An 18,566-nucleotide genomic window follows, 5' to 3' on the forward strand; every position below is an offset into this window, starting at 1 on the left:
TTCAGTCCAGCTACACCCCACCACCACCACTACACACACACACAACAGCCTGAGCTGTGACGGTTCTGTTGTAAGAGCCCATGGGGTTACCAACCAAAGAACTGCACAACTCTAGGATTCTGGGGCAGAAGCCCAATATCAGATGCCTGTTCAAAAAAAAAAAAAAAAATTGAAAAATCATTGACGTAATTGCTTCCTCCTCAAGTTCCAGATGGAGCCAGTCAGGGCCGGGCCAGGGGCTTATTAAGGCCCACAACAAGACTGCAGCTGTGACCCAGGCCCTGGACTCCTGGAGGGAGCGGCTGCCTTGGGTGTTGAGGGGAGTGGAACCAGATCCACCCAGGATCTAATCCGAGGTCACTGTGGGGCACTGTGTTGGTTAATTAGATCTTTTGGGCCACAGGAGAAAAGAAGACTTGTTACAACAGTTCAGACAATGCATGGCCCCCATAGGATATAGCCTGCCATGTCCCAGCCACTCAGACAGTGCATGCCCAAATAATTTTTAATTCTGACTCTCCCATCTGTGCCCTGGTGAAGCTGATAGGTTCCTGGGCCCACTGTCCAGTCCTGGGGGTTCAGTGCCTTCCTCTTCCTCCCACTGCTGCCAGGTGATCGTCTGGGGAGACTACGGCCGTATGGACCACAAGTGCTTCATGGGTATGGCCCAGATCATGCTGGACGAGCTGGACCTGAGTGCTGCAGTCACCGGCTGGTACAAACTCTTCCCCACATCCTCTGTGGCCGACTCCACACTCGGATCCCTCACCAGGCGCCTGTCTCAGTCCTCTTTGGAGAGTGCCACCAGCCCCTCGTGCTCTTAAGGACCTCGATGAGGACAAGAGGCCAGGGGCTATTGGGGGATGGGAGCCTGCTGGCCCCACCACCCCCTGTACATAGTCTCCATGTCCTTCTGGACCCCTTATCCTGCTGCATGCCTGTTAGCCACTGGGCTCGTCCCAGCTGGCAGTGGAGACTCTAGTGTGTCTCTGTGTGTCTCTGTATGTGTGTGTGTGTGTGTCCACATATTTGTCCACTTGTCTGTGTACAATCAGTCCTGGTGATCACATGGACTATATAGTCCACATCTCTGTATCTTGCTGGAAAGTACCCAAAGGAGCATCATATGGACACTTCTTGCCCATGGAGTCTCCAGGGGTGGAAATAGGGGATGTGGCCACTGGTGGGCCTCGCTTAGTCCCTGCCTTGTTGTCTTATGGTCTCCACTTGCTTTTCTGTCTTGTCTTTTTCTTTGCCTCTCCCAGCATTGCAGCTTTTTTGAGGAATGTAGCATCCATTGCAGCTGACCACACCTGGTTCCATCTAGGAATCTACATCTCTCCTCCCTACCACAGCCACACTGGTGGTCATCCCATTGAATGCACTCCACAGCATGTAGCATGCTCACTCAGTGCCCTAGCCGGGGCCCCAGGACAGAGGGTGTCTGGGGAGGAGGATGCAGGCCAGGCACACTAGAGGATGTACTGAGACCTCTCTTCCCCTGGGGTGTTCCAACATGCCAGAGGAGCTCCCAGTGGACCCAGGAGGTTGCCTGTTGAAGTAGCTGGCCTTTTCAGGCATCGAGGTGGCCCTGTCCCCCTTTGGGGTTATTCCTGAGGGAGCATGGCTTAGTAAGAGGTGCCATGGATAGGGCTACTTGCTGGAGGAAGGAGGGCTAAGGCTAATTTGTTTTGAGCCACTGTCTGGAAACCTGTCTGACCTGGGATTGGCTGCACGAAGCTATTCTTTCAGGGTTCTACTTTCTTTGCTCATCTGTAGACACCAGACCCCCATCTGGAGTTCTGACACACCAGGGCTCCAGCCTCCTAGCTCTGTGGGCAGCCTGGCTCTGCATTCAAGGGTGCCTCAGTCACCAGCTCTGTACCAGCAATACTCACCCCTCCACCTCCCTGACTTTCTTGAGTGGGCCCCTGCTCTAGGCATCCCAGCTGCCTCTACCTTACTACCCCCTTCCCTTGTCTGGCTGGGGCTCCTCCCAACCACTGAGAACACTGTTGGAGGGACTAGTGCCTGGGCCAGATCCCAAGATGGCTGATGTGAATACTGAAGGCTGGCTCTGGACTGCTGCATCTGTTCTCCCCTCCTTAGCTATAGGGTAGGGTTGGAGGCTGCCTGGGAGATGGCAAAGCAGCCCTGGTCCATGTCGAGTAGGAGGAAGGACACAGGTGATGGGTGGGAGATGGGGAAGACTCTCTGCCTCTCTCCTAGCCCATGCCTCTAGCATAAGTGCCTAGGCAGGGAGAGCTATGGGGATAACTGTGAAGCAGCCTTGGCCTGTATGTGAATCTCGTTTGTACCAAAGCTGGGGTACACAAAGCTGTCTCAGCCCAAAGGGCCTCCCTGTAGTCAGAGTCCTGCACTGTCAAAGAAGGGCTATGAAGAAGCCCCCATGCAAACTGGGGTGAGGAGGAGGAGGAGAAGGAGCAAACGGGGGATGTGTCCCTGCAGGCAGGAGAGGGAGGTGGGGGCCAGTTCTCTTGCCAGCCTTTCTGGCTAGGGAGTATATATGTATCTCCCATATCACTAGATATGGGGCAAAGTGCTCTTGGGCTCCAAGCCTTAATGGGTTGGGGGCAAGGAGGAAACTAGCTTGTGAAAGGCTGTTGCTTGAGGTGTGTGCTTGAGGTGTGTGCACCTTTAAAGCAGTTACCGGCTGGATGGTGTGAAAGCCATCTGGAGTGGAGGAGTGTCAGTGACCCACTGACAACATAGAGCTTTGCAGATGTGGCGTTGAGTCACTCCCAGAAGTGGGAGCTGCCAGCAGAGTGTCCCTTGCCTCTTAGGAGGGTCAGCACAGGGGATACTCTAGCCAGAGGAGGGACTTGATGTGCTGGGAACTCGTGCTGACCTGCCTACAGTCAGAGGCTGTAAACTACCTAAGAGATGGGCACTTGGCGGTCCCACCTCCATGGAAGATAGCCCCCCTCCCCAATTGATTTTGGGGAATTCACTCTTCTTAACACTGAGTAATCCCTTCTGGGTGCTTGCTCCCACGTGTGGGTTGTGTAAGGCTAGTGTGTACATGTGATGGGGAGGCTGGGTTTAAAGCTTTGTTTCTCAGCACACTGGATTGGGGGCTACACTGGGTGGGATGCCATTCCAGAAGCAGGTGTGCCCAAGTGTGACTTTTGCCTGGGCTGGGAGCCATCTGCCCTTTGAGGAAAGGACAATGGATCAAGAATTAGCCAGGTGCTTGTGAGTTCTCCTACCAACAGGCCACCTCACAGAACCTCTTGCTCCAGGGGTCAGTGGTTGCAGGAGTGGGATTTAGTCATCCCATCTCCTCTAGGCAGGCCAGACTCGTCGGTGATGGGCTGGGACAGGAGCAGCCCTACAGCGATGCTGGGCTGTGGGCAGGGGCAGTGATAAATGACTCAGAGCATATGTCTCTGTATTTCTGCCCTGCTCAGCCTGTCCCACTTTTTAACAGATTCCTTTCCTACAAGGAAAGCAGAGATGGGACTCTGTGATATGAAGTGGTCTCTAGGAAATGGGCCAAGTCTTGGTTTGACAGGGACATTTGATCCTTTGGGGAAGAACCGGCCAGAGGCGCTCTCATCTTGCCTCTCAGCTCACCAGACTCTGAACATCACCTCTTCAGCAGGTTCCAGGCAGTGCCAGCACACTATGGGGTGGAGGCAGAGCTGCAGGAAGCTCCAGAGAGGAAGGGGTGGTAGTGCCTGGATGGTTCTACTCTTGGGGACTCGGTGCCTGGAGCACTGGGGTCAAGCTAACTCTCCCAGGGGCTCAGCCCCCAACCAGGGAAGCATGCCAGCTCTTCCTTAACTGCCAGCCTGGGAGAGACCAGCAGCCTCCGTTTTTGTTTTTGTTTTAAAGACAACTGAGCCCTCCCAGGGCATTTCTTTGAAAATGAAATGTAGCACAATCCTCAACTGTGTTCCCGGGAGCCCTGACATACCCAGGGCCCCTGATACCTCACATTCTCCATCGCCCTTGGCCTAGGAGGCAGTAGTGCCCTAGCAAGGCTGCTCTTCTGTGTTTCTCCGATTGCGTCCAGCACTGTGCAGACTCTTAAGAAGTTGCTTCCTTTGCCCGAGGTTGCTCTCCACCGGGTGGGGAGATGCGGTACTTCATGTGGTGGCCTGAAGCTTGTCCAGCAGCATTTGTGTAGCGGCCACAGGGAAGTGGACAAGAGGAGGCCTGCTTTCCTGCTACCACCTTTTCTCTCCCACTCCTCAGTTGTTGTCTCTAATGTTCTGACACATACAGACGTTCTTTGGATCACAGCCCCTCTCCGTCGTCGTCGTCTTCTGATGGATGATCAGAGAGGAGATGGAAATGCAGGCTCCTTCCCTGCCTTCTCCCTCCAGCCTGCTTCTAGCCCGGTCAGAAGAGTTCAGAAGAAGCTAGGGAGATCAACCACCATCAGAGAGCAGGGGGGCCCCATCCAGTCAGCCTGGCCTGGCTGGGAGAGGGTCATTTGGAGAGTGCCTGAGCATCTCGGAGCAATGTCAGTGATGCCAAAGAGAGCGACTTGGCCTCCGTGGGCAGCAGCTCTGTCGGTGGAGCTAGATGAACACAGCTCAGATGGTGGCGTGCCCAAGGGAGGGTCCTTGTTCTCTGACAAAGGGCTTAATCTTTCCATGTAGCAAAGCAACTCCCTTCCCCCAACCCCGAGCATGGGCTTCTGTGGGCCCAGCATGGCTGTGCCTATAAGAGAAGCCACAGAGGTGAGAGACCTTATCTCCTTCCTGTCTGTCTTAGCAAGTGCTCCTTGAAAAGCCTGTGTTGCTGCTTTGGAGAAACCCAGCTCTGGCTGGACAGTCGCCAGTAAGGACAGGGCCTTGGGCCTGCAAGGAAGTCCATATTGATGCCAGGAAGGGTCCCTGGACCTGAGATTCCAGGGACAACTGAGCATCTGTCCCATTAGCCAATGACCTAGACAGGGATGGCTGTTCTGTACCTTTTTTTCTTCTTTTTTCTTTTTGCCAGAAACTGTGACCTTGTGTCCTCATCTGTAAAAACCAGAGCATTCGCTGGTTGCTCCATGGCCCCCTCCAGGCTTTGTAAGTCTATGGCTTGGAGTTGCTGAGATGGCTAGGGGCCTGTTTCACATCCCCCTTGGTTCTCACGCTGGGAGCCTGCCCTCATTTGGTCCATGCCCAGATGCTGCTCCTGAAAAGCCCAGATGTGGCTTCACCTCTGTGTGGTTTGCCCTCCTCCTACCACTCTCTCTGGTCTTGGTGAGAAATAACCAAGGGTCTTCTACAGTGGACAGTTCCCTAGGTGCTGCAATGTCACCACCTAGGCTGAGTCCTGAGTAGATCTATGTCCCCGCCAGGAGTCAGGCTGGGCCACCCGTCATTCTGCTTCTAGATGACAGGCCAGGAAGAGTGGACACTCAGAGCCCTTTCAAAGGAGTTCTCTCTGATGGGATGAGAGAGGGAACATCCTTCTAAGTATTTGGCTTTTTAAAACCACTTCTTCCCAAATTTCTTCTCCAAAACTTTCTCTTGGAAGGCAATTTGGCTGCTTCCTCAGGGAAAGCAGACCTGAGACTTCTTAGCAACTCCTGTAGCAATGAGAACTCACAGAAGGCAGGAACCCCTTTTTTAGAATTTCCAATTGCATCCTGCAAAGAGAGAGAGCGCGAGAGAAAGCGAGAGCTGTTAGGGACTGACAAGCACACTGTTTAGATAAAAGCAATTAGCCTTTTCTATTTGAGCTCTCTGCAGCATCTTCCCAAACTGTGGCTCCTGGGTGGCAGGTGGACAGCTGGGAGGGAATACCGGCTGCCTCATGTGATGTCCTTGCCAATCCCCCTGAGGAGAAAATTCTTCACATGGCTTCTGCATGTACAGTATTTGGGCAGAAAACAAAAAATAAAGTCCATTTGAAATTGGTTTTATGTATGGCTTTCTGAGGATGTTCTTCATTCCAAGAGAGAAGAGTTCTGAGTATTTAAAAAGGGAAGAGGGTTGCTTGAGAGGTGGGAAAGAGGTACAGCTCAGAAAAAGGTATGGAGATGATGCCGGCCTCCTGCCCCTGCCTGGGGTGCTTAGTTCCCTCAGCAACATTCCTGAGCCATGATGGATCAGACTGGCCTGTTGGCTTCCCACCTGGTACCCTCAGAAACCCTTGCTTTGTGTCTCTACAGACTCTAAAAGACACACCCAAATAGAGGGGACAGGAGAGACGAGGCAAAGGCTGACTCCAGCCACACCTTATAAAAACAGTCACCAGTAGCCAAGCTCGGAGCTGGGGCTTGCAGTAAATCAGGGACCTCTGCAGCAGCCCTCGCTCTCCCCTGCCTCTAAAAGATGGGAAAATCCCAAATGCAAACTATGAATTCCAACAATTACTAAAATGTAATAAGACATAATTAAGCAGTGTTTATCACGGGCATGCAAGATGTTTCATTATATTATAAAAATCCATCTGCAATTTACTGTATTAATAGATTAAAGGAGAAAATGTGTTTATCCTAATGCAGAAAAGATGTTTTATAAGGTTTTATCTTACTTATAATTAAAAAAAGAGAAAGTCTAGCAAGCAGAAGAGGACTTTTTAAATTTGATAATCTTCATACATCAAAATGCTAAAGCAGAGCTTGAGAGAGATGATGGTTCATTGGTTGGGAGTATTTAGTGCTTTTCCAGGGGACCAACATTCAGTTCTCAGCACGCACACTGTGCAGCTCACAACTGCCTTTAATTCCAGTTCCCAGGAGTTCTGGTGCCCTCTTCTGGCCTTCACCAGCCCATATACCCAGTATACATATAGACAGGCACACATACACACTTAAAAATTTAAACTATATTTTCTGGATTTGGTAGCACATGGATGTAACCCCAGCACTGGAGAGGCAGAGGCAAGTGAATCTCTGTGAGTTGGAGGTCAGCCTGTTTTACATAGAAAACTTTAGGTCTTCCAGGGATAATATAGTGAGACTCTGTCTCAAGAAGGAAATAAAGAACTTTCATTTAAAGGGGCTGTGTGTATAGCTACAGATGTGGTTGGAAGGTTTGTGTTCCATGCATGCAGACAGCAGAAGGAGACTCTAGTTCCGCATTGGGAGGATGGTTAAGCATAGGAAACCTCAAAGCTCATCCCCACAGTGGCACACTTCCTCTAACAAGGTCACACCTCCGAATAGTGCCACTCCCTGCGGGCCAAGCATTTAAACATGTGAGTCTATGGGGGCCAAGCTTGTTTGAAACCACTACAGCTGGGTAAGTAAGAAAGCAATATATAATTTCAATAGGTACATAGGAAGAATTGGGGGGGGGGGCTGGAGAGATGGCTCAGCAGGTAAGAGCACCTGACTGCTCTTCCAAAGGTCCAGAGTTCAAATCCCAGCAACCACATGGTGGCTCACAACCATCCGTAACGAGATCTGACTCCCTCTTCTGGAGTGTCTGAAGACAGCTACAGTGTACTTACAAATAATAAATAAATCTTAAAAAAAAAAGTAAGAATTTGGGGCTACAGAGATGGCTCAGTTGCAAGCCTGAGCACCCATGTGCAAAGCCTTGTGTGGTGGTGTATGCCTGTGACCTCATGGCTGGTGGAAGGAGACAGGAGAATCCCAGGGGTCTGTGGCCAGTCAGCCTAATCAAACTGATAAGCTCCAGATTCACTGAGATACCCATCTCCAAATATATGGTGGGCGGAGCTTGAGAGATGGCTCAGTGATTAAGAGCACTGGTGGCTCTTCCAGAGGACAGGAGTTTGATTTCCTGGCACCCACATGGCCGTTCACAGCCATCTGTAACTCCAGTTTCAGGGGTTATGGAACACCCTCTTCTGGTCTCTGCTGTCACTGCTTGCATGTAGTATACAATAAAACATGCAGGCAAAACACTCATACCCATAAAATACAAATAAGTACATTTCAAAAACAATCTAAAGGTAGACACCTGATATCCACCTCTGGTCTCCATGTGTACACTCAGATGCATGCAGAAGTGTACCTACATATGCATGTGTACACACAAATGATGTGACAATTCAAAACTCATTTATGATTTTTTTAATCTCAAAATTAGTAGTAATTAAGCAATGTCAACCTCATGGGCTGAATTTATAAAAAATTGAAGTGTTAAAGACTGTCTTAGTTAAGGTTGTATTGCTGTGAAGAGACAACATGACCACTTCAACTCTTATAAAGGAAAATATTCATTGGGGCTGGCTTACAGTTTCACAACTTTAGTCCATTATCATCATGGCAGCACGCAGGCAGACACGGTGCTGGAGGATCTGAGAGTTCTACATCTTGATCCACAGGCAGCTAAGAAAATGGTGAGCCACACTGGACATAGCTCGAGCATAGAAGATCTCAAAGCTTGCCCTAACAGTGGCACACTTCCTCCATCAGGGCCACACCTTGTAATAGTGCCACCCTCTGTGGGCCAAGCATTCAAACACATGAGTCTGTGGGGGTTATTCCTGTTCAAACTACCACAAAGCTAAGTCAAGCATGGCTAACAGATACCTGTCATCTCAGCATTTGGGAAACAGGAGGGTCAGGAGGACCAAAGTGCCTGGGCTACATTGAACAGCAAGCAATATCTGGTCTCAAAACTAAAACAAATCAAGTGTGATGGCTGGACCCAGCACTTGGGAAACTTTGACAGGAGGACTAGGAGTTTAAGGATATCCCGGGCTGCATAGCAGTTCTAGACCAAAGGTATCAAGTGAGACCCTGTCTCAAAGAACCAAACTAGGGCCAACAAAAGGGCTCAGTGGGTCAGGGTACTTACAGGTAAGGAGATGACTCAAGTTCCATTCCTCAGGACCCAAGGCTAAAACACACTGTAAACTGTCTTCTGGCTTCCACATGTGTGTGACACGTGCCCCTCCCCCAGTACATATATAAGTAAGTACTTTGGGGATTTGAGTAAGAATGGCCCCCATAGGTTCATATATTTTAATGCTTAGTCTCCAGTTAGTGAAGTGTTTAGGAAGGATTAAGAGGTAATGGTCTTCATGGAGGAGGTATGTCACTGGAGATAGGCTCCTGTTTCTGCCTCTCTCTCTCTCTCTCTCTCTCTCTCTCTCTCTCTCTCTCTGTGTGTGTGTGTGTGTGTGTGTGTGTGTGTATTAACATCTAATAGGCTGTAGAACATTTAAAGGGTGATGAGATGGCTCAGTGGATAGAGCTCTTGCCACACAAGCACGATGTCCTGCGTTAGATCCCCAGAACCCACGTGTCTTCATTTGCTTTCCATTGCTGTGATAAACGCCATGACCAAAAACAACCTGGGAAGCAAAGGGGTTGTTTGGCTTAACTTTCCCATCACTGTCCATCATTGAAGGAAGTAAGGGCTTCCTTCAGATTCTATCCTAGAAGACGGAACCACAGCAGACCGCTGCTCATTGGCTTGGTTCCTCTGGCTTCTGCTTAGCTACTTTTCTTCTGTAGCTCAGGGCCACCTGCCTAGGGATGTTACCATCAGCAGTGGTCTGGTCCCTCCCACATCAGTTAGCAATTACAGGAATCCCCTACAGACCATCCCACAGGCCACTCAGGTCCTCAGCTGACGTTTCCTCCTCCAAGGTGATTGGTTTGTGTCAAGCTAACAAAAATCTACTCAGCCCACTAGGAAAAGTGGAAGGAGAGAAATAACTCACCATGTTGTCTCTGAACTCCCTACATGCACACATGCACAACACACAGACAACAATCATAAAATGTTTATAATAGTGTTTAAAAACATAGGGGTAACTATAAGAACTCTACACTGAAAGAAGATGCTGCTGAGAGAAATTAAACATGAACTGAAAGAGACGTACTATAAACAAGTCAATGCTTGAGGCTGGAGAGATGACTCAGCACTTAAGAGCACTTACTGCTCTACCAGAAGTCCTGGGTTTGATTCCCAGAACCCATGTGGTAACTCATAACCGTCTGTAACTCCAATCCTAAGGGATCAAATGACCTCTTATGACCTCTGTGGATTATTGCACACACATGGTGCATATTAATGGCATTCAGGTAAAACACCCATACATAAAATAAAAACAAATGAATCTTTTAAAAGTTTTTATTTATTTACTTTGTATATATGAATATTTCATTTGCATGTATGTCATTTGTGGACACTATATGTCCCTGTTAGATCCCCTGAAACTGGAGTACAGGTGGTTGTGAGCCGGTATGTGGGTACTGGGAATTGAACCCAGGTCCATTGCAAAAGCAGCAAGTGCTTTTAACCACTGAGCCATCTTGTCAGGCCCCCAAATGAAATCTTTTTAAAAAAAGAAATCAGTTCTCCTCAGATTGATCTCTAGATCTGGTGTGCTTTGGATAGAAATCCCAGAAGGGAGATCACAGCCACCAAAATGAAATTCAATCCCTTCGTGACTTCTGACCAAAGCAAGAACCACAGACAGTATGTCAGTACACCTTCTCACACTCAGAGAAAGAACATGTCTTCTCCTCTTTCCAAAGAGCTGAGGCAAGTATAATGTCCAGTGTATGCCCATTCGAAAGGATGATGCAGTTCAGGTTGCTCAAGGACACCACAAAGGCCAGCAGATGGCAAAGTAGTCCAAGTGTGCAGGAAGAAATACGTTATGTACATTGAACAGGTCCAGCGAGAACGAGCTAATGGTACAACTGTGCATGTGGGCATCCACCCCAGCAAGGTGGACAAGGACCACAAGAAGGTCCTGGAGAGGAAAGCCAAGTCCTGACAAGTAGGACAGGAGAAGGGCAAATACATGGAAGAAATGATGGAGAAGATGGAGTAGAGGTATTGCATACAGGACTTTTTACTAGAGACTGCTTAAGTAAAAAAGGAAGGGACGGGGTGGGGGAGGAGAGAGGAGAGAGGAGAGAGAGAGAGAGAGAGAGAGAGAGAGAGAGAGAGAGAGAGAGAGAGAGAGAGAGAGAGCCCAAGAGAATTATTATAGAAACGGAAAATGCAAAGGATCTTGAATAGTTGGTCAATTTTTAAAAAGAATGCAATTAGGAGAAATTCTCTTTTAAATTTATTTGTGTGTGTGATAGGTGGGCACTCATGCCACAACACATATGGAGGTCGGAGGATGACTTTGTAGAGCTGGCTCTCTCCTTCTAACTTTACATAGGTTCTGGGGATCTCACTCGGATTGCCAGCCATGGGTGGCATGTGAGGCATCTCTTGGACCTAGGAGAAATTATGTTTCAAGAATTAACAGCTTCCTAGCAGCTCACCTGTTGGTTGGGATACTTTGTCCTCAGCTGGTGGTCACGTTTTGGAGGTTGTGGGGGTTGTGTTGACTTCAACCAGTTTCTGTTAAACTCTGTTTCATAACCAAAACTATGTAACAACCAGTTGCCAACACACTTTCCGCACTCCCACCACCACTACAGGGCCTCACACTGCCAAGTCCTGTGATGGACTATGTAGGCGGCAACCAGAAACCAATGTAAATCTTTCCCTCTTGCAGGTTTCTGCTTTTTGTTTTAAATGTTTTGTGTGTTTTTCTGGGTGTATGTCAGTGCATCATGTGCTTCTAGCACCCAAGGAGTCCAGAAGAGAGTGTCATATCTGCAGGATTGGAGTGACAGAAGATTGTGAACCGTTGGACCAGTGCTGTGAATTGAGGTCGAGTCCTCTGGAAGACGAACCAGTGCTCTTAACCACTGACTGGCTCTTTGGCTCCCTTTACAGGTGCCTTTTCACAATGAGTGAATAGTAACTAAGACAGTTCTCTCACTTCCCGACTACTGCAAGGTAAAAAAAAAAACAAAAAAACAAAACGGTGTTATAAGAACAGACACAGGGGTCAGTGGGAGAGAAGGGTGAAGAAATATATACAGATCAGTTGATTTTTAACAAAGTTACTGTCTTAGTTAGAGTTTCTATTGCTGTGAATTGCCACCATGACCAAGACAACTCTTATAAAGGACAACATTTAATTGGTGCTGGCTTCCAGGTTCAGCGGTTCAGTCCATTATCATCAAGGTGGGAACATGGCAGCATCCAGGCAGGCATGGTCCAGCAGGAGCTGAGAGTTCTACATCTTCTTCTGAAGGCAGCTATGAGAAGACCAGCTTCCAGGGAGCTAGGATGAGGGTCTTAAAGCCTATGCCCACAGTGACACATTTCCTCCAACAAGGCCATACCACCTCCAAATAGTGGCATTCTATGGGTCAAACATATTGAAACCACCACAGTTACCAAGTAATTCAGGTTCCTTTCCCCCCCACCCCCAATAGCAGGGACTGCAGATGTAAGAAGTTGGCTCACTAGATCTGTGGATTCTTTATCCAGAGTTAGCCAGTCATGGGTTAAAAATATTTTTAAGACATCTATCTCCACTGTATATGGAAAGACTTTTATCCATAGTCACTATCCTGTAAACAATACAGTATAGCTACTACTTTTCTATCATCTATGTTGTGTTAGGATATAAAGATAAACAGGAGGCTGTGTGTAGGATACATCTTGTCATTTTATATAAAGAACATCAGGATCTTCAGATTTGGGTGTCTGTGAGGTATCCTGGAAGCAGCCATCCAAAAATACCAAGAAGATCCTGGGGCAGGGAGGTTGCATTTGAGTGGGAAAATATAAACCGATCCTTCCTTAACACTGTAGAGAAGCTAACCTAACCTTGCTTGCTTCAGAGACTAACACCGGGATGATATGGAGAAGATTAGCATGGCCTTGCACAAGGATGACACAGATTTGTGAAGCATTCCATTGAAAGAGAGAAAGACAAGAAAGAGGAAAGTTAACTCAAAGCAGAGCACAAACATCAATCAAGAAAACCACTAAAATGAGAAATGGGAGCAGAAACTCACAACCTTATGATAAACATCTTAGGCTATAAACAGAGGAAAAAAGATACCTTGTATTTCACAAAAGTTAGATTTCTTCTCTTTTTCCAAGTCACTATTAAGATTCCTAAGAAGCCAGGCATAGTGGCCCAGCCCTGTCATTGTAGCCCTTGGGAGGTTGAATCAGGATGATTGCTGTGATATTTGAGGCCAGCCTGGGCTACATAGTGAATTCAAGAAAACCTAGACTATTATAACGAGACCCTGTCTGAAAGAAAGAAAGAGAGGAAGAAAGAGAGAGAGAGAGAGAGAGAGAGAGCGCGAGTGGGAGAGAGTGGGAGAGAGCAGGAGAGGGAGAGAAAGAGAGAAAAAAGAGGGAGTGAGGGACACACACACACACACACACACACAGAGAGAGAGAGAGAGAGAGAGAGAGAGATTGATTCATTACAAGATGAGTCCAAGCCAGGCATGGTGGCACACTTATTTAACCCCAGCACTCAGAGGCAGAGGCAGATGGATCTCACTGAGTTCAAGGCCATCCTGGTATACGAGGTGAGTTTCAAGACAGCTAAGGCTAAGTAGAGAAACCCTGTTTCAAAAATCCAAATATAAATAAACAACATGAGTCAAACAGGCTAAAAGATTTAAACAGAGAAGTTACAAAACTACACAAATGCTGGGTGAGCACGGGAGAAGATTCTTAGCATCAATCATGAAGGAACAGCACGCCTACACTTCTGCTTAGAGTGAATGATCATTTCTGAGAGAAATGTCAGATGGTGCAGCCACTATGGGAACCGGCTTGGCAGTGCCTCACAGAGCAAGTGCTCTCACCACAGGATACAGCAACTCCGGTCCTCAGTGTTTATCAGGAGTAATGAAAAACACATCTTCCCCTTTCTGGTCTGGGCCAGTGCTCTGAGCAGACCTTGGTCACAAACTCTGCAGCCAGTCCCACAACACCCAGAGGAAGATCCACTCTCAGGTGCTCTAACACACCCAGGACCATAGGATCTCAGGATCCCAGGAACTTGGTCACACCAGGATCTCAGGGTCTCAGAGGCAGCTTGACTCCCAGGAGCTCTGATACACCCAGGATCTCAGGATCACAGGATCCCAAAATCACAGAATCAGCTGAATTCTGAGGAGTTCTGACAGAACCAGGATCACAGGAAGGACAGGCTCCAGTCAGATATATTGAGGCAGGTAGCACTAGAGATAATCAGATGGTGGGAGGCAAGCATAAGAAAATAAGCAACAGAAACCAAGGTTTCAGAACCCAATTATGCCACCATAGCAGTCCTGGATACACCATTACATCAGAAAAGCGACATTCAGATCTAAAAATCACTTCTCATGATGATGATAGAGGACTTTAAAAAGGACATAAACAACTCCCTTAAAGAAATACAGGAAAACACAGGTAAATAGCTAGAAGCCCTTAAAGAGGGAACACAAAAATCCCCTAAAGAATTACAGGAAAACACAATCAAACAGGTGAAGGAAATGAACAAAACCATCCAAGATCTAAAAATGGAAATAGAAACAATAAATCACAAAGGGAGACAACCCTGGAGTTAGAAAACCTAGGAAAGAGATCAGGAGTTTCTGGCTCCTTGCAGTCAGGTCCGGGAGAGGAGCAAGGTCCTGGTCCCTCCAGGGTCTTTCTGGGGCTGAGCAGTATGGCAAGTATCGATAGCCCAAAAGAAACACACCAAGCCAGGGGTCTTGTCGAAGCAGGAACTCAACTTTATGGTATCAGCCTCTTTCCCTTATATAAGTTCGAAACATAGGGAGGGGATTTTTGGTGGAGCAAGATGACATAGGAGGCAGGGAAGGGTGATGGAGGGTATGGAGGCAATGGCAGGGCCAATGGCAAAACTCTACATCTGCGGGACAGAGGCAGGGCCAAACAGGTTTTGCTTAGTCACCCTGATTCAGAAGTGACTGAGTCAGGTCTCAAAACCAGGCTTAGGCTCTCCCACAAGGCCACAGAAACTCAAGCCAGGCTCAGTTTTGTCCTCAAGGCCCAAACCAGGGCCAAAATGGGGCCCAACAAGGAGTCATAGATGCAAGCAACACCAGCAGAATACAACAGACAGAAGAGAGAATCTCAGATGCAGAAGATACCATAGAAAACATTGACACAACAGTCAATGAAAATGCAAAAGGCAAAAAGCTCCTAACCCAAAATATCTAGGAAATCCAGGACACAATGAGAAGACCAAACTTAAGGATAATAGGTATAAAAGAGAGCAAAGATTCCCAACTTAAAGGGCTAGTCAATATCTTCAACAAAATTATAGAAGAAAACTTCTCTAACCTGAATAAAGAGATGTCCATGAACATACAAGAAGCCTACAGAACTCCAAATAGACTGGACCAGAAAAGAAATTCCTCCCAATACATAATAATCAGAACAAAAAATGCACTAAATAAAGAAATAATATTAAAAGCAGTAAGGGAAAAAGGTCAAGTAATATAGAAAAGCAGTAAGGGAAAAAGGTCAAGTAATATAGAAAGGCAGACCTATCAGAATTACACCAGACTTCTCACCAGAGACTATGAAAGCTAGAAGATCCTGGGCAGATGTCATATAGACTCTAAGAGAATACAAAAACCAGCCCAGGCTACTATACCCAGCAAAACTCTCAATTATAGATGGAGAAACCAAGATATTTCATGACAAAAACCAAATTTGCATAATATCTTTCCATAAATCCAGCCCTACAAATGATAATAGATGGAAAACACCAACACAAGGAGGGATACTACACCCTAGAAAAATCAAGAAAGTAATCTCTCAACAAACCCAAAAGAAGATAGCCATCTCTAACAACAAAACTAACAGGAAGTAACTATCACTTTTTCTTAATATTTTTTAACACCAATGGACTCAGTTGCCCCCCAAAGAGACATAGACTAACAGACTGGATATGTAAACAGGACCTAGCATTTTGCTGCATACAGGAAACACCTCAGAGATAGAGGCAGATACTACTTCAGAGTAAAAAGTTGGCAAACAATTTTCCAAGTAAATGGTCCTAAGAAACAAGCTGAACTTTCAACCAAAAGTTATCAAAAAAGATAAGGAAGGACACTTCATACTGGTCAAAGAAAAAAATCTACCAAGAGGAACTCTCAATTCTGAACATCTATGCTACAAATGCAAGGGCACCCACATTCATAAAAGAAACTTTACTAAAGCTCAAAGCGCACATTGCACCTCACAGAATAATAGCGGGAGACTTCAACATCCCAGTCTCAGCAATGGACATATCATGGAGACAGAAACTAAACAGAGACACAGTGAAACTCAGAGAAGTTATGAACCAAATGGATCTAACAGATATTTATAGAACATTTCATAAAGCAAAAGAATATACCTTCTTCTCCGCACTTCACAGTACCTTCTCCAAAACTGACCATATAATTGGTCACAAAACAGGACTCAACAGATACAAGAAGATTGAAATAATCCCATGCACCCTATCAGATCACCATGGACTAAGGTTGGTCTTAAATACCAACAAAAACAACAGAAAGCCCACATACACATGGAAGCTGAACACCTTTCTACTCAATGATAACTTGGTCAAGGAAGAACTAAAGAAATTAAAGGCTTTTTAGAATTTAATGATGATGAAGATGCATCGTACCAAAACTTATGGGACACAATGAAAGCAGTGGTAAGAGGAAAACTCATAGCTCTAAGCACCTCCAAATAGAACCTGAAGAGAGCTTACACTAGCAGCTTGACAGCCACACCTGAAAGCTCTAGAACAACAAAAAAAGCAAATACACCCAAGAGATGGCAGGAAGTAATCAAACTCAGGGCTGAAATCAACCAAATAGAAACAAAAAGAACTATTCAAAGAATCCACAAAACCAGGAGCTGGTTCTTTGAGAAAATCAACAAGATAGATAAACCCTTATCCAGACTAACCAGAGGGCACAGAGACAGGATCCAAATTAATAAAATCAGAAATGAAAAGTGAGACATAACAACAAAATATATCTTAAAATAATTAGTTTGTTGAATATTAGCAGTTGAAAATATTAAAATCATGTTCTGCAAACAAACAAAATAAACAAACAAAAAGAAATGGCAATTAATCACTCCACATGGTTGGAAAAATGAATTTTTAACCCCAAATCCACCTAACACGGAACGAAGAAAGTTCTACTTATGTATGGATAACTACTGTCAAAACCGGGAGTAACATGGGATTGAACTTGTTTGAAAATAGGTTCTAAGGTTAATAAAATATTAACCGAGTCCTAATTTTAAGTCACAAGAACGGAAGATCCAAAATACTTCTACTTCTTGGTTTTAAGTGAGAGAGTAACTACCTGGGTGTGGCCTCAGCCTCTGGACACCTTGGGAATAGCAGTGCATTATGTGCACAGTTAGAAGCAAGCAACTCACAGGTAAGAGTTGAAATAATTGAAGGGCAGCTGTGCACAACACAATGCATAAGTTCAGCTGCAAATGTGCCTATGATCTGATTCTCAGCAACCTTCACACTCTGTGTTAAGGGACTTAAACTATGCTTTCCCATAATGATTATTTTTGTTATTAGTATTTGGTCATTAACATGCAATAGCACATACCAGGCGCGGTGGCGCACGCCTTTAATCCCAGCACTCGGGAGGCAAAGGCAGGCGGATTTCTGAGTTCGAGGCCAGCCTGTTCTACAGAGTGAGTGCCAGGACAGCCAGGGCTACACAGAGAAACCCTGTCTCGAAAAACCAAAAAACAACAACAACAACAACAAAACAAAACAAAACAAAAAAAAAAAAACAAAAACAAAAAAAAACCATGCAATAGCACATTTTCCCCCAAAATGCATCTATTGAAGCTCTTCTTTGAGTATAATGAGATCTAACTGGAGCTGAATGAATGGTCAGTACTAATATTAAGTAACATGCATGATCTGTTCTTACAAAACCCTGAGCATTTTGTTTGCTATGCTCCATTTTACTTTTGGTGGGCTGATTTTGCTTTTGCTTTTTCTCATTTTGTAATTTAATTATTATCATTATTTTATAAATGGCTGGTATATTTAAATCAATAAAATTTTAAATTTTACAAAAAAAAAAAAAAAAGATCCAGACCAGCCAGAGCATCACAGTGAGACCTTTTCTCAAAAACAAACAAACAAACAAACAAACAGCATAAATAATATGGGAGTGTTCTAGAAAAGAAAGGAAGAAAGAAAAGAAAAGACATCTTCCCAAAGGTGAGAACATCCAAAACAGCTTTATCCACTCATGAAAGCCCCAAATGGAAACAAAATTACAAACTTCTAAACTGACTGTTACATTGCAGTCCAAATACTGAAACCACGTAGAAATTCAAAAGAGGGACTTTATTAAGTAATCATATAATTAATTCCGTTTTTTTTCTTTCTAAGACATGTTTTTACTGTGACCCAAGCTGTTTTGGAACTCAATGTGTAGTTTAACCTGAGGCCAGGGATACCTCACCATGTCCAGCTTAAGAAGGAAATGTTAAAACAAACCAGCCAGTTTAGTAGGCTCATGCCTGTAATCCAAACACTTCAAAGTGGATGTAGGAGAATCATGGTAAGTTCATGGCCAGCCTGGGCTACATAGGAGACCTTGTCTCAAGAAAAGATAATAACAAAAGAAAAACACATCGATTTAGCATTGGAGCAGCTATGAAGATGTAAAAGGAGAGGGAAAAGCCTGGTATCCTTCAGTGATAGAGTACTTGCCTAGCACGCACAAGGCCCGGGGTTCAAAACGACCTAAGGACTATCCTAAAGCTGAAGGAAGGTACCCA

General features: G+C 45.8%; 1 protein-coding gene and 1 pseudogene across 1 annotated transcript in view; both read left to right on the forward strand.

The window, feature by feature from the left end:
- Rims3 (regulating synaptic membrane exocytosis 3) overlaps positions 1-5,885 on the forward strand; it is a 40,985-nt gene extending 35,100 nt beyond the window's left edge. Inside the window, exon 8 of the mRNA XM_021160890.2 lies at positions 612-5,885. Within this exon, the coding sequence (XP_021016549.1) occupies positions 612-824 (213 nt within the window). The 3' untranslated portion in view covers positions 825-5,885. The remainder of the gene's footprint in view (positions 1-611) is intronic.
- A 4,441-nt stretch (positions 5,886-10,326) lies between these two features.
- Positions 10,327-10,737, forward strand: LOC110293472 (annotated as a pseudogene).
- Positions 10,738-18,566: the final 7,829 nt, after the last annotated feature.

This window comes from Mus caroli, chromosome 4 (genome assembly GCF_900094665.2).
Source record: "Mus caroli chromosome 4, CAROLI_EIJ_v1.1, whole genome shotgun sequence".
Lineage (NCBI taxonomy): Eukaryota > Metazoa > Chordata > Mammalia > Rodentia > Muridae > Mus > Mus caroli.